This window comes from Coregonus lavaretus (genome assembly GCF_964263955.1).
Source record: "Coregonus lavaretus genome assembly, contig: SUPER_35_unloc_1, whole genome shotgun sequence".
Lineage (NCBI taxonomy): Eukaryota > Metazoa > Chordata > Actinopteri > Salmoniformes > Salmonidae > Coregonus > Coregonus lavaretus.
Genome location: NW_028167181.1, coordinates 6,070,214 through 6,086,727, shown reverse-complemented (window position 1 = coordinate 6,086,727; position 16,514 = coordinate 6,070,214). Strand labels below are relative to the sequence as shown.

Below are 16,514 nucleotides of genomic sequence, written 5' to 3'. Positions count from 1 at the left end.
TGCGTTTCAGCTGTCCCGTTCTGTGAGCCTGTGAGGCCTACCACTTCGCGGCTGAGCCGTTGTTGCTCCTAGACGTGTCCACTTCACAATAACAGCACTTACAGTTGACCGGGGTAGCACTAGCAGGGCAAAAATTTGACGAACTGACTTGTTGGAAAGGTGGCATCCTATGACAGTGCCACGTTGAAAGTCACTGAGCTCTTCAGTAAGGCCATTCTACTGCCAATGTTTGTCTATGGAGATTGCATGCATGGCTGTATGCTTGATTTTATACAACTGTCAGCAACATGTATGGCTGAAATAGCCGAATCCACTGATTTTAAGTTGTGTCCACATACTTTTGTTTGTATTTATATACACACAGTACCAGTCAAGTTTGGTAAGTGCTCAGCATATGTGGGAACTCCAATACTTTTGAAAAAGCATTCCAGGTGACTACCTCATGAAGCTGGTTGAGAGAATGCCAAGAGTATGCAAAGCTGTCAACGCAAAGGGTGGCTACTTTGACGCAAATATATTTTGATTTGTTTAACACTTTTTTGGATACAATATGATTCCATATTTGTTATTTCATAGTTTGTCTTCACTATTACTCTACAATGTAGAAAGAAAAAAAAAAACTGGAATGAGTAGGTGTCCAAACTTGACTGTTATATATATATATATATATACACACACACACGAAACATGTCAGTTGCATTTAGATTATACAGTAAACACGCTGTAACAGAGCAAACCTCTGATTTGGATTTGTGTACAGTACTACCAATGTCTGAATAGTAACAAAGAGAGTCCTCTGATAAAACTGACTGAACAGTTAGTTCGCTGCTCAGGGAACATAACAGTAATGTGCAGTTTGTAGGTGTGATGCATTTTGTTATTGAGATCTGACAGTGACAATAAATGTGCTCATTGTAGGATCTAATTGTCAGTGAGTTAATGGCAGACAATTCATTTAAAAAAAAAAAAAATCTCAAATTCATCCATTACAACGAATACGTTTTATTTGTCAAAATGTTTTGAGCAACCCATCACTTAGTACAATGACAGGTAAAATGTTGCAATACCATTGCACCTTCATATCCGCAGGTAATAAAGTACCATGTGTTCAAATGTAATTTAATTGGTTCAATATTAGCACACAATTAAAACAGAGCAGAACGTATAACAGCATAATTAGTATAAACCATAAGAGAACAGACAAACGTACAGGTACATGTCTTTACAGACTCAAATCATAGGCTATTCAAAAAATAGAGGCCAAATCCTAACTTAAGACCAAGTGTGTAGCTCACTTTTCTTGTAAAGTACTACTAATACTACATGCATCGATTACAATGGAAGATGTGCTTTAATGAGTTATGCGCTCAGATCTCAAGTCATGATTCAGCCCTACAGAAAAGGGTCAAATTCTCATATTGCAACATTTACATTTTAAGTGCAGGCTTTTTCTAAGTGTACTCTACCATACTATAATCAAGGCTCTTACAAGTCTGTACAACTCCATATCAAGTTAGAATGGACCCAAGACATTCAGCAATTCCACGTTGGCAGTAGCTCCTGTTACCTTAGCGTCCTCAAGCTGACGTGCGCTGGCGTGGAAGTTTGGCCACCGAGGTCCCCATTGTGTTAAGTGCAGCATGGATACGGAAGTGAAGCCTCGACTCCATGCTATAACCCTTGTAGTTCAGCCTGTAAACATCCAGATAAGTCTTAATAACATGTCTTCTTCATCCTAGGCAGTAAACAATGCATCTAAAGTAGTGCTGGTTTCAACAGAGACACTTACTTGGCATTTTCTATGGTGGTGGTAGCCTTCCCCAAGTCTCCTTGCTGCTTGTAGAGAAGACCCAGTTCATACATGCTGTATGGCACAAGGTAGAGGTCATGCTTGATCCTGGTTTCACTGTAAAAAACAAAAAGAACACCACAACAAATCAGATTGTAAGAAAGCAAACAGATCAATTACATTTGGGATGCATCTCAATAGTCTTAGAACATGCTGGCATCTCGAGACTATTGAGATGAACCCCTGGGCTGCCCCCTGAGGAGCAACACTAACCACATTCCTAAATGATCAGTGAATGGCGATAATGGCCCCTTGTGAACTCTGACTTTGTCACTTAAGTGAACCTTTAGGCCATTAAAATGTAAACGTTTAATGGCTGCCCAGCTTCACCCAAAAAAATGGCACAATTAGACTAAATATAAATGTCCTCAAGCTTGAAGTATAGAGATGCACAACTTCCTCTCGTATTATGGCTGAGCAATGCCTCCATTCTATTACTTTTTTACACACAAGCTAACTATTAAATGATATGAATCTGTATTGTCCATGTACACCCCACACAAGAAAATGAAAACATGACTAATAAGATAGCCGTACCTGGAGATGACGTGTGTGAAGCAGAGCTGGGCCTGGTCCAGATGGCCCAGATGTCTAAGACACAGACCCTTTAGCATCTGGACCAGGCACTGGTCATCCACATGGTACTCTGATGGATCTGGGAGGGGGGGAAAAAGAAAAACTATTATTCTGTATTAGACAGGGGCTGACAGACCAGAAATCGGCCCTGGCATTTCTACCACACCGGACCATAGATTAGACCTAGAGCATTGTGACGGTAAACTCACTTGGGTCATTCTTCAGTTGCTCCTCTGCTTTCTCGATAGTGACCAGAATGCTCTGTGTCAGTTCAGGCCTTTTGCCAACGATGGTGAAGCCGTTCCAAACATATATCATTTCCTGTTATGAGGAAAATGCATTTTAGACATAAATAGCACATTTTAAAAGTGAACATGTTTGCTTTGAATGGAGTAAAAATAAATACAATTTTTAAAATAAAGTGTTCACCATGGCAGGAATCACCAGCGTCACTGGGGTTACGGCACTGTACCGCAGAGCCTTCTTCGCGGCGAACTTCTCAGTTGGGATGGATTTCCCTGCAATCCGCAGCCGCAGGCTCTCCACTTGCCTATAAGACACATTAAATTAGCCATAGCTACAAACCTTAACAACCCGCCTTCTCATCAGTGTGACAGTGCCTTTTGTTCAGTTTATGATTCATGTAAATTACATTTATGCTGTCCTGAAAATAGAGTAATCTTTTTTGGGGGGTGTGGACCTACTTTATTTTCAAGTTGTATAGTATCTTTGGGTGCCATACAAATAAAATGTGTCTTTATTGACAAAACATACCTGAACAACAGTTCCACATTCTCCCCGGTTTTCTTCACCTCCTCCTCTGGCATCATGCTGAGGATGGAAGCTTTCTGGAACACATACATAGCCTGCCAAGAGAGACCAAAAGTCAACATTTCAAATGAAAAAAAAAAGGGGTAGACAGTACACAGACCTCCAGGGAATTTACCAGTTTTATAACGTCTGTAGCTCAGCTGGTAGAGCACGGCGCTTGTAACGCCAAGGTAGTGGGTTCGATCCCCGGGACCACCCATACACAAAAATGTATGCACGCATGACTGTAAGTCGCTTTGGATAAAAGCGTCTGCTAAATGGCATATTATTATTATTATTATTATAACAACATGGGGGAGCTGTAAAGAGCAGGGAGGAAAGACCGTAAGCGATGGTAAAAAAAAGAGAGAAAAAAAAGCAAAGGGTAGAGGAGGCTGGGGAAGAAAGAGGAGAGGAGAGTTAAAACTCAAATTACTGGAAGAGGGCCCTTAATCTGTGACCGGGAAGTCATTCCTAAATGTTTTAGTTAGGCTGCTAGGGCGGCAGGTAGCCTAGCGGTTAGCGTTGGGCCAGTAACCGATAGGTCGCTGGTTCGTATACCCGAGCCGACAAGGTGAAAAATCTGTCGATGTCCACTTAAAGCACTTAATCCTAATCTGCACCAGGGGTGTCGTACCACTATGGCTGACCCTGTAAAACAACACATTTCACTGCACCTACCCGGTGTATGTGACAAAACTACACCCAGGAAGTCAGTCCTAAATGGTTTTAGTCAGGCTGCTACAGGTGTACTATACCTGGGACCACTTGCTCTCTTTGCAGAGAAGGTCTGCATACTGGTAGGCCTCCAGCCAGTCCTGCTGGAAGGAGTAGGACCACATAAGCTCCCAGTAACACAGATGGTGGATCTGACGCCACTCCTGCTGCGCCGCTATGCACTCCAGGAACTTCTTCTGGGCCTGGGGGGACGGATACACAAAACGGTGAGATATGGTTCTTGTTAGACAGAGGGCTTGATTTTATGACTTGTAGCGTAGCAGACGGGGTCATATTCATTAGGGCACGCCATAGCAAAATGCTTTGCAACAGAACACAAGCGTTTCTCATTGGACAAGTTTAGGAAGTCTCTCCCAGTTTGTCTGTTTTCTTCCGTTTGGTACCTAATGAATACGACCCAGGAAAATGTATGAAGACACCATTCTTAAAAAGGGAGATTACTCACAAATTCAAAGTTACCCTTGAGCACAGCAATCCTGGCCTGGTAGAATAGAATGAGGGCCCCCTAGAGAACAACCACAGTCGATGTTAACAGGGGGGGCAAGTGGGAAGACTTTGCAGGAAGGGGACTGTTCACTTACATTGGGGAACTTCTCAATGTAGGGCTCCAGAAGAAGTTCAGCCTCTACCAGGTTCCCCTCACCAGTACCTATAGAGAAGGAAAGACAAGGCATCACTCAACCCTAATGTCTGTTGTAAAGTAAAACCCATTATCTAAGGCTGTGTTTACTCAAGCAGTCCAATTCTGATCTTTTTCACTAATTTGTCTTTTGACCAATCAGATTGGTTCTGAAAAAGATAACACAATTGGGCTGCCTGTGTAAACGCAGCTAAATAGTCAATACAAATGGATGAAATGCTCGTCACATAAGAAACCAGCAGGAGACTGACTTTTTAAAGCACAGTGAAAGTGCGTGACTGCGAGAGTTGATCACAGTACTGCAGTAACAATGGAGCAGTTTAGACTTTTCACCACCAGAGGGCCTCCTTTATCCACATAAAACTCCAGTGGCCAGTGTGGCATTTGGGGAGTAGGTCAATGTTGCGCCTGGACACAGGTCTTGGGACCTTTTTGGGTTTTCCCCAACTTACAGTTCCCAGGTTACGGTAAGGTTTCGGGGAGGGAAAGCTGATCCTAGATCTGTACCTTACCCAGTATGACGCTGATGTAGAGGTGGTACATCAGGAGGCACATAGTGCAGAGGATGGAGCGCAGGCTGTTGCTGGCTGCCCCCTCCCTCAGCTGGGACAGACCCACTTCCTGCACAACAAGCCTCTGTCAACAACATCCACTTCATTGCATCGTCATTGGCTGAATTACGAGGCATAATGGTGAGTGAACTAAAGAAATGTATCATTTCAAACATTTACAGATGTATTATATTATTTTCTGACATATGCAAGCGCTCAGTCGTCGGGGGACAATAATTACTTTGCTTGTCTCTTGAAGGCCCGCTTCAAAAAAGACTCCCCACTGACTATCCAAGAGAAAAGGAGTATTTTGCAAGGCGGCCGGTGTGTGATGCGGCATAGTCTGTCAGTGAGAGAAGTGGTGAGACTACTCCTCGTCACCTACCCGGTCTCCAGAGAAACCCATCCACTCCAGTAGTCGGAGGACCTTGCTCGGCAAGAGAGACAAATACTGAAAGAGGAAAACCAAACGGTGAGGACAGTGACCTTTGAGGAGCACAAAACAAAAACCTTCTGTGTCAAAGAAAAATGGCCAATAGAAGATAAACATTCATAATTCGTAATCTTACATTTGACCGCTTTAGCGACTCTTACTAATCTGCCTGTCCTACCATCTTTGACCTCACCCATAGTGAGGAGGTGCAAACACTAAACACCAATGCGCTTACCAAGTTAAATGAACCAATGCCCATGTTCACGCCGCACCTGAAGTGAGTGTGTGTGCTCATCTGGTCAGACTGGTTCTTTGCCATGGTTGACATAACTTCACATTCCCTGGTAGAGGGGAGAAAAACAAAACAGGTATTCTGTTCTTTTATTAGGATCCCCATTAGCTGTTGCTAATGCAGCAGCTACTCTTCCTGGGGTCCACACCAAACATAATGCAGAACATTAATAGACAAGAACAGCTCAAGGACAGAACTACATACATTGAACTATGAACTTGAGTACAATATGATTTTTTTTACATTTAAGTAATTTAGCAGACGCTCTTATCCAGAGCGACTTACAGTTAGTGCATACATTATTTTTTTCATACCCTGTGGGAATCGAACCCACAACCCTGGTGTTGCAAACGCCATGCTCTATCAACTGAGCTACATCCCTGCCGGCCCTACCCTGGACGATGCTGGGCCAATTGCGCGTCGCCCCATGAACCATGCAAGGTCCCCCAAAATACTTGACTGCCAAATGTGACCTTGCTAAAAACAATCACTGCTTGATAACATTTGATACATTTCCTTCTAGTGCATCAATTCTGTGAACATAGTCATTATTCTACTGGAAGCACAGGAGGCTGGTGAGGGGATGACAGTGGCTAATAATCATCATCATCTGGAATGGAGTGAATTGTATCAAACATATAGAAACCATGTTTGATACCATTCCAGCCATTACTATGAGCCCATCCTCCCCAATTAAGGTGTCACCAGCCACCTGTGACTGGACTACCCAAACATAATACCCTTTTCACATTATCGAGTCAACCAGTTCATGCGTAACCAGGCCAGCTCAGTAAACTTGGTTTGGGTCAGTAGTGTAAAAAGCCCTTCAAATTTTTGTTTTATATAATAATAAAAACCCTGCCCACTTGTAGATCAGAAAGCTGTTGCGGATCTTGATGCCTCCTTTGATGAAGCTGATCATGCTCTCGTCCAGAAAGGTGAGTGCAGCCTTCTGCATTAGCACCTCAGCATAGCACAGCTCTGCATGCATCTCCTCTGCAGTGGGCAAGGAGCAAACCAAGAGATGCCCGTCAATCAAAGACCAGAATAAACCCACCTACATTTAAACTAATGTGGATGTAGTATATGTACACAGTGCGTTCAGAAAGTATTCAGACCACTTCCTTTTTCCACATTTTGTTACATTGCTTTATTCTGAAATGGATTATCTACACACACCCCCATAATGACAAAGCGAAAGCAGGTTTTTAGAAATTAGCAGAAAACAGAAATACCTTTATTACATACGTATTCAGACCCTTTGCTATGTGATTCGAAATTGAGCTCAGGTTTCCATCCTGTTTCCATTGATCATCCTTGAGATGCATCTACAACTTGATTGGAGGCCACCTGTGGTAAATTCAATTGATTGGACATGATTTCAAAAGGAACACCTGTCTACATAAGGGCCCACAGTTGACAGCGCATGTCAGAGCAAAAACCAAGTCTTGAGGTCGAAGGAATTGTCCGTAGAGCTCCGAGACAGGATTGTATCGAGGCACAGATCTGACGAAGGGTACCAAAACATGTCTGCAGCATTGAAGGTCCCCAAGAACACAGTGGCCTCCATCATTCTTAAATGGAAGAAGTTTGGAACCACCAAGACCCTTCCTAGAGCTGGCCGCCTGGCCAAACTGAGCAATCGGGGGAGAAGGGCCTTGGTCTGGTAGGTGACCAAGAACCCGATGGTCACTGACAGAGCTCTAGAGTTCCTCTGTGGAGATGGGAGAACCTTCCAGAAGGACAACCATCTCTGCAGCACTCCACCAATCAGGCCTTTATAGTAGAGTGGCCAGACGGAAGCCACTACTCAGTAAAAAAAGGCACATGACAGCCCGCTTGGAGTTTGCCAAAAGGCACCTAAAGGACTCTCAGACTATGAGAAACAAGATACTCTAGTCTGATGAAACCAAGATTGAACTCTTCGGCCTGAATGCCAAGCGTCACGTCTGGAGGAAACCTGGCACCATCCCTAAGCACACAGCCACGACAACGCAGGAGTGGCTTCGGGACAAGTCTCTGAATGTCCTTGAGTGGCCCAGCCAGAGCCCGGACTTGAACCTGATTGAACATCTCTGGAGAGACCTGAAAACAGCTGTGCAGCGACGCTCTCCAGCCAACCTGACAGAGCTTGAGGATCTGCAGAGAAGAATGGGAGAAACTCCCCAAATACAGGTGTGCCAAGCTTGTAGCGTCATACCCAAGAAGACTCGAGGCTGTAATCGCTGCCAAAGGTGCAACAAAGTACTGAATACCTATGTAAATGTGGTTTCAGTTTATTTAATAAATTAGCAAACATTTCTAAAAACCTGTTTTTGCTTTGTCATTATGGGATCTTGTGTGTAGATTGATGAGGAAACAATTTTTCTGAATACACTGTGCATATATTATCATTTTGTTTTGCTACAGCAAATAGTGTTTTATAAGCCCATGTGGGCTGGGCATCTGAAGATCCTGAAGATGAAGCATGATGACCCTAATAATAAAATTAATCAAACCAATCAAAAGTCCATAGTCATGAAACATGTATACTTCAGTATGGATGACTCACACTACAGTGAGTTTCCATAGTCATGCATCATACTACATGTACGGATGTCCAGTTGTCGACATACTGATATCATCCTGCAAGCACCACAACAGATATGGTATGCCCATCTCACCTTCAGTTAAGTTGTCAGTTGGCTGCTTGTAAAACATCTCAGTGATGGCCTCCACCATGGTAGTCTTCCTCCGGAACCTGTGATGAGATAACGTACTGTGTTAAAGCTAGAATCCTTAGTTGCTACAGCCACCTTTGGACATAACTTAATATGTACACAGCGATTGATTTTTGAAGAATATAACTCCGATAAATGCCTCATGGGCTTAGTTTAACTGTTCATACCCCATCAGAACCAAAAATATAAGCTTGGTTTACGCCAACGTTCGTAAACAATGTAAATGTAAACAAACAGCCTCAAAACTTTAATTGTTATATCATGGCTGGTCAGTTCTTGCATCCATAGTTACATTGCTCCAGGTCCATCCTTCAGCTTTTTACCAAAACAGAGGCGGGGTGACCTCTTTGCTAATGTTTCGATTTAGGACTCTAGCTTTAAGTCCTGCCATGGCGCAACAATGTCTGAATCTGACATGTGAGATTAAGCTTCTTCAACGCATTGGCAATTGAAAATCCATAGAACTAGATGCCCTACATTCATGTCATTTCTGTGAGAGAAGCAAAACCGTACATCTGGCATGTCTGCAGAGACTCCTTCAGAGCAGTCATGGCCTTGTCAATGTCCTTGGGTTCAAAGGTCATGCCCGCCTGCATGACCAGCATGCTGCTGTAGCCCATTGCGTGGTACATACTCTGGCTCCTCCTGAGAGAACATGACAAAACCCTTCAGAAAGAGAAGAAACTCTAGAAGCAATTATTCACTATTATAGACAGACATGAGCAGTTATCTTAAAGGATGGGATGCCTCAGGTCCTCCCACACGCTACTGTAAGCCTCAAGGCAAGCTATCATGATTGTGAATGGGACATACCAGGGTCTGAGGAGATCCAAGGCTTCTGAGAAGCGGTTGTTGAGGAAGAGGTCAAGGGCTTTGGCGCCATCCTGCAATGCAGTCTCTAAATCCATCTGGGATTTCCTGGGAAGGGAAAAATAGAAGTTTAAAGGGTTTTTGGAGGCCAATGGGTTGGGGTCAAATTCATTTTTGGCACACATTGGGCTAGCATGATTTATAAGGAGCTAGGGGGTCACCAAAGATTGCGTAAACTTGTCAGACCCTCCATCTGGTGCATTTTCATTAGTGGCAGACAGTGGACTTCCTAAGCAACAAGGGAACAAACTCCCAAACCACACCAAACTGTTCAAACCACTCTTGCTAGAGTTGAGAATTTAGCCATTTTAAAGCATGTTTCCTGTAATTCAACACACTCTTCCACATCTTGTGTGTTTATATGATACCAGGGGTCGAAGCACAACAGAGTTCCTAAAAAAAACTGGATTGCAGTCCACCAGTTGAGTATGTGGGCTATAGCAATCACAGCATGCAGCAGACAGTATTAAAGATCTATTTAGACAACACAATCTTAAATGTGCCTGCACCAGCTGAGATGTGTGCTGTAGGCATTAATACTGTAACTATGGTTACAAGGCTTATGGACTTCTGATAACTATTTTACATAAGAGGGAACATCTAAAGCAGTGTATAGCTTAGCCTCGTGAAGTAGGGGACTTACATCGTTTCAGGCACCAGGAGAAAGAGATCCTCTGGGTCCATCTGAAAGTCAGGGAAACCTAGTTTATCAGCTACGCAAGGAGCCATCATTTCCAATCCTTACACTAGCGCGCAATACCTGACTGAGAAGGGTACATGCAGAACTGTACATGCAGAACTGTGCCTAGCCAAACTGCGCCTAGCCAAACTGCAAGCCCTCTGGCTGCGTTTTTAGGGGCAGCCCAATTCGGATATTTTTTTCTACTAATTGGTCTTTTGACCAATCCCATCGGAGCTTTTCACACCAGCTCTTTTTCAGAGCTGATCTGATTGGTCACAGGCCAATTAGTGAAAAAAATATAAGAAATGGGCTGCCTGTGTAAACGCAACCTCTGAGAATCAATCTAAACGCTACAGCAGTGCCTTTATTTATTTGTCTTCTTCTTTGGTATAGCAGTGCATTTGTCACAGGTGTGACTAATTTACCAATTTCACAAAGGAAATATAAGCAATGCCACCGATGTTTCAAGTCTTGAGGGAGCGTGCAATTGTCATGCTAACTGCAGGAATGTCCACCAGAGCTGTTGCCAAATAATTTAATGTTAATTTCGCAACCATTAGCTGCCTCCAACGTCATTTTAGAGAATTTTGCAGAATGTCCAACCGACCTCACAACCGCAGACCACGTGTAACCACACCAGCCCAGGACCTCCACATCTGGCTTCTTCACCAGCTGGATCGTCTGAGACCAGTCACCCAGACAGCTGATGAAACTGAGGAGTATTTCTGTCTGTAATAAAGCCCTTTTGTTGGGGAAAAAACGAATTCCCAAGTGGCACCCAAGTGGGTGGGTCCCTGCCCGGGTCCCTGCCCAGTCATGTGAAATCCATAGATTAGGGCCTAATGCATGTATTTCAATTGACTGATTTCCTTATATGAACTGTAACTCAGTAAAATCGTTTAAATTGTTGCATGCTGCGTTTATATTTATATTTTTGCGCCCCAAAATTACGATCTGCTTCTCTGGATTGCCTTGTGGAAGTCTAACACTGTAAAATCGTATTTTGTAAATTAGCTAGCCATGTTGGCAATATAACACGCTTTCAAATGCCCACCTGACCAGATTGCGATTTAGAATTGACCTTTTTGGAATGCCTAAACAGCAGTAATTGTGTGATGGCGGGGATGCAAGGCTGTGTTCCAAAGAAAACAACTACAAGTCTTCTTGCTCTAGTAGTTCCTCAACAGCACAGCTAGGAGAGCCCTATTGGTATGAAAATGAACAACTGAAAAACTTGCTATTTAGAGCATTTCCCAAAAATACATGTCTTTTTTTGGGGCTTCGAAGATAATAACAATTGTAGGCTATAATAAATGTGCATTGTCATGCAGTGACAGAATGATAATTGAGATAATCCAAATAATTAATGATTACCTAGTTGGGCTAACTTTTTTAACTTCATGCCGTAGGCCCACATCATCATCCTCTGCCTTCATCCGTACTTGTCACCTACCTGCCTCTGGTATAATGCATTTTCACCTTTCACTCTATCAGTCTTGTTCGTCCATCTTCCTGAATTAATATGAGATATTCTAACAGATCAATCGTGCTGGCTAAACGTCATTAAATATTGCTAAGTTATTTAGCTATAGTGTGGATGTAGGGCTGTTTTTTCTATATAATGAGCACCCAGATGCTGCGTAGGCAACAATAATATCAGACAGAGAGACAAGCTGGCCTGGTGAAAAAGTTTCGCGGGCCGCCTCGGTGTTGGCTACTATATTGCAATATAAATCTTCTCGGAGCAGTCTTGTTGATACAACATTTTGTAATATTCGCATAATGTGTCCCTTCCTTGGCGAACAATGCAGACAGGCAAATACAAAAATTAGCTTATAAGGAACATCTCTGAATGCAGAGCAACAATTTTGGTGGGAAGCGCACAAGACAATGATACTGTCATTGTACACGGTATGCGCCGTTCCGCAAGGGTGACTTCATGTAGCAGGATGTCTGCAACCTTTTTCATATGCGTGACAATTTACAATTTATCCTACAATTTCTAAAGATCTGCGTGCCAGTTATGATTTTCATATAAGCATTGTAGGCTACTCAACTGTGCCCAGAAAATGTCTGACTTCCCACGAACTGAATAGCTTAATTCTAGCTGGCTACTGGACAGAGACGCTGTCCATTCAGCCACAACCCACGGAGCTCCACCGTGCCTACCTGTACCGAGGCGCTGTCCATTCAGCGGTGCTGAATCATGGGCACGGCCTTTATGTGTAGATTTTTCTTCATTCCTTGGTCGAGTTTGTTTGTCTTTATGCATCCTTGTCAATTGTAGGCCTAAGTAATTCATTTGATGTATGCCTTTTATTTCAATTCATGTGTAGGATTTATCTGGCATAGTTTGCATTCGCAGTCAGATGTTTTATGCTCTGGTTCCTTTCACATTGATGTGAGTATTTGAAGTCGGCATTGATAGCGTGTAGAATGCATCTATTTCATGTTGCACTGTATGAATTGTTCCATAAGTAGGCTAAATGAGTCAATGTAGCGTATGTATGATGAGGTTGAGTAGGATATTGTACACGCCATTCCACAGACCTTTAAACCTAATATAAACCTAGTATTGGGGTGATAATGTCTGGGGGACATTTGTGTTTGTTTTTGCTGTTTCTCCAAATAGCATTTTAGAGTTTCAATGAGATTCAACTGGTGAGTGTATTTCTACACACCTCACTTTGCCATACCCTAGGTTAAGGGTGCACTTTTACCACCCTGTGAAATTCATCATAACTTATTTCATCTGTAGCCTATAAACTGCATGGTTTACCGAGTGTTAGTGGGAGGACAACACACCATATCATCCCCTATCATCCCCTGACTCCACGTTTACTTGGATATGGTGGTTATTATATCAATATTTGCGCATAAAGGCGTTTCCAATGCCATTTCTCGCATAATGAATTTTATGACACAAAAAGATCCCACCATGTCAAACGAACAAATTAGGCCTATCTGTCTGCATTTATAAAATTGTACCGACACTTCCTATTTTAATCACAGCTGTCTTTTAACCAAAAAAATTATAAGGTAGCCTATGACTTTACTAGCATAAAAACTGGGGATGGAAACGTGGTTAGTAAGGTAGCCCACTTAATTGTTACGTAGAAATGATTTGATATTGAGATTAAAACGGCTGCATTAGACCTTTAAGAACAACAAAGCAATGTAGCTATTATGACCAAATTACCCTTTCCAACTCTAAAGTAATGGGTGTGATGCTATACAAAAATAATATTTAATGCTTCTATAGAAAGTAGGATTAGGTTTAACATTTTAGATTTGTTTTGGTCAGTCCCATGATAGCAGATTATTTTTGTGAAAATACACAAAATACCAAAACAAATAATATCATGACATTTTATCCATAGAAGGGTCCTTTGGAAGAAGGATTGTTGACATGTATTTGACATTGTTATTGAAAATTGTATTGAAATGTAACCACTCTCAAATTCATGGACAGATCTACAAGGACTGACCATCAATGATATCAAAATCCCAGATTTCCCCTTTAAATAACTGTAGTAGGCCTATTGAACGTTCAAATAAAGAATAAGTAAAAAGGCTAAAAGCGTCTTACCTTTTGGATGTTCCTATTCTTCACGTGAGCCATGTTTGACACCTTTATAAAATAGCCTACTGAATTATGCCCGGTGGGGTTTCGTAATCAAGGACACACCCACCTAGGTCACAAGGCAAAACTCAGCCCCACAATTAGCCTATGCTAATGAGATGCTTCTAATGTGTCGATTCATCTCGCCCGGGCGCCTGTTTAGGCGTGTTTTGCCCCGGCTGAAAGTTGATTGCATTCTATTTGGAACCTGGCTGCTTCCCGGGGCTGAGCCCGGTACCCCATTCTGTCCAACCGCTAAATCGGTGCAAAACAAAAGTGACGTAATTAAGCACGTGTAGAAATTATTAGGATTCTGTGTTTTCCCATGCAAAAGGTCCTCTGTAGCTCAATTGATAGAGCATGGCGCTTGTAACGCCAGGGTAGTGGGTTCGATCCCCGGGACCACCCATACGTAAGAATGTATGCGCACATGACTGTAAGTCGCTTTGGATAAAAGCGTCTGCTAAATGGCATATTATTATAAAAGTGATTGCTTTTGATAAAAACGCTTTATCTGCCTTCCCAATGAAAACTAGTTATGGAAATAGATGTTGTATGTTTCTAGACAATGCGCCATGTTGCCTTGTTGACAAAATGACCAAGCGGCGCAGATTACTGTTCGATTTGAGATGGGCGCTCCTCCCTCCCCACTTTCGCTGGATGACGTAACGGGTTTTTGACTGGTTCAACCCGGGCCACGGTAAAATAACTCCCACAATCTGTAGTTTACCTGGTATTTTCCCATCTCGAGACACTACATTTCCCAGCGTTCCCTGGGTCTTTTTACGTCATTTAAATGAAAAAATGGCGGCGGGCAGCAGCTCAAACGTGAACGAAAATATTCCCGTTTTTGAATATAAAGACATAAACACCAAACCATTCCACGTTGGCTCATTCAGAACCGCATGGCTTGAGAAATTGAAACCAACTGACTATTCCTACGAGGAAAAATACGAAGAGACTCAAGATGCCGACTTTGCAAAGGAGATGGGAATCGCACCAGAAACGTTGGATGAACTGAAAGCTATCTGCAGGTTTGTACAGTAAGGGTTAGTTATAAATGTATTTGGGACACTAGCTAGCTGGATAGCCATTGTGTCAGTCTAGTTGACAAGCAGAAACTTCTCAATATGCTAGTTATCGTTTGTCAATAATAAGATGTTTGGTGATGAACTTCAGAGTCTGTAGTAGTGGACTAGGGATATAATTTAGGGGGGCAGGAAGGATCTTCCCTTTGTTTTTGTTTTGTGACCCATTTTAGAATCTTGGTCAAAACTAGTTGTATCAGAGATGGTTTTTATAAAGTAGAGGTTCAGACTTTTTGCTGTCAAATTACCTATATTTTTTCCGTAATCTTCACATGGTCGATTTTTTTCCAGCATTGACAATCTTCGCTGTCAACCTGAAGAGGAGCCCCTTGACACCAACGTTGTGCCACCTGACCCCACTCTGCAAACACTAATGTCAAACATTACAACATTTTACTGTCATTTTACTATTCAAATTACATCCTAGACCATTTAGACATAATGCACCAATTCCATGTTCTGCAGATAGTTACTCAATCACTGCATTAAAAAAGTGTTGCCTTGTTTGTGTTCTGACAGACAGAGAAAGAAGAAGCAGGATTACAAAGACACCCTGAGGATCGATAAGATAAGCAGAGTTGACCACTACCAAGATGAACTGGTGAGTTATACCCCGTGAAAGTAACCACCCCTTCCGCTTTACTTCCGTGGGCTTGACGATTATATAATTGTAAGTAATTTAAGATATATAAACTTATATTCGTGTTTGAGGATTAATTTACTTCTACCAGGTGTTTGCGTCGGAGACCAGTGCGTTACATTTTTTGTCCATTGAGTACCATTCAAAAAGCCTACAAAAGTTCAAAAACTTCAAGGCTACTTCTTGGAAAAACGACACGTCACTTGCAAAGAGTATAACCTGTTGATGTGACCTTTGACTTGTAGCGTGACTGACACCCAGCAGTCTACACACCCAGACCCTTGGGTCATATTCTTCAGTTTGGTGCCTAATGAACATGACCCACAAGAGCTAAGATGGGCTGTTTTTAGACATTTGATTGACTTGTGTGTGTGTGTGTTTTGTTTGATCTTCTAGGAGAGCCTAGCAGTGGGTAAAAGGCCTGAGGACCTTGTTGACTTGGTGCCAGAAGGGGAGATCATTTTGAGCATCAACGTTCTCTACCCAGCTATATTTGAGAGAGTACGTGCCGTTTCACTTCTTCGATGCCAAGTCTTTGTGAGAATCACCAAAAGTTGACAATTCCAACTATCTCCATCATTAGACACAACAATATTGCCTATTAATATAATTTATACCATGGCATTGTTGAATACTTGTTTCAGTTTGGCTTGAAAGGCATTCTAGAGCGTGCATTATTTCCCTATAACGCACGTTATATCAGCACGGTATAATGTTTTTGTATCCATTGTGTGGCCCTCTCTGCTCTCTTCCAGTTTAAGTATGTGAGGCCCCACATGACCTTTCAGATGCTGGGCTCCCATAGGCTGGTGGACCTGAGGGACGCTATCTGCTGTATTAGCGACCTGCAGGTCTTCGGAGAGTTCAGCAACACGCCCGACATGGCACCGGACTTCATCAGCAAGGTGACACGCGCACACACAAAGAGAGATACTCACGCTCAAACCATACTATTGTGATGGTAGGTGGGTGCTTATATTTTCCTGTTTCACACATGTACAAG

General features: G+C 42.5%; 2 protein-coding genes across 2 annotated transcripts in view; one reads left to right on the top strand and one right to left on the bottom strand.

Moving 5' to 3' along the window:
• Window positions 1–1,577: 1,577 nt before the first annotated feature.
• On the bottom strand, window positions 1,578–13,786 carry LOC311109946 (tetratricopeptide repeat protein 39B-like; the record flags this gene model as incomplete). Its single annotated transcript, XM_084188464.1, has 18 exons — window positions 13,751–13,786; window positions 10,123–10,163; window positions 9,423–9,527; window positions 9,123–9,254; window positions 8,553–8,629; window positions 6,756–6,885; window positions 5,833–5,938; window positions 5,550–5,615; window positions 5,126–5,234; window positions 4,555–4,622; window positions 4,419–4,478; window positions 3,994–4,155; window positions 3,200–3,291; window positions 2,855–2,975; window positions 2,635–2,746; window positions 2,387–2,504; window positions 1,790–1,906; window positions 1,578–1,692 (listed from the first exon to the last, which is right to left on the bottom strand). The coding sequence occupies exons 1-18, from the start codon at window positions 13,781–13,783 to the stop codon at window positions 1,578–1,580; spliced, it is 1,764 nt and encodes a 587-aa protein (XP_084044590.1). The 5' UTR covers window positions 13,784–13,786.
• An 801-nt stretch (window positions 13,787–14,587) lies between these two features.
• Window positions 14,588–16,514, top strand: part of LOC311109973 (snRNA-activating protein complex subunit 3-like) — a gene marked incomplete at its 5' end in the record, with an annotated part of 5,997 nt that continues 4,070 nt past the window's right edge. Inside the window, 5 exons of the mRNA XM_084188485.1 lie at window positions 14,588–14,817; window positions 15,163–15,246; window positions 15,391–15,472; window positions 15,908–16,012; window positions 16,267–16,416. Coding sequence (XP_084044611.1) covers window positions 14,588–14,817; window positions 15,163–15,246; window positions 15,391–15,472; window positions 15,908–16,012; window positions 16,267–16,416 — 651 coding nt within the window. The remainder of the gene's footprint in view (window positions 14,818–15,162; window positions 15,247–15,390; window positions 15,473–15,907; window positions 16,013–16,266; window positions 16,417–16,514) is intronic.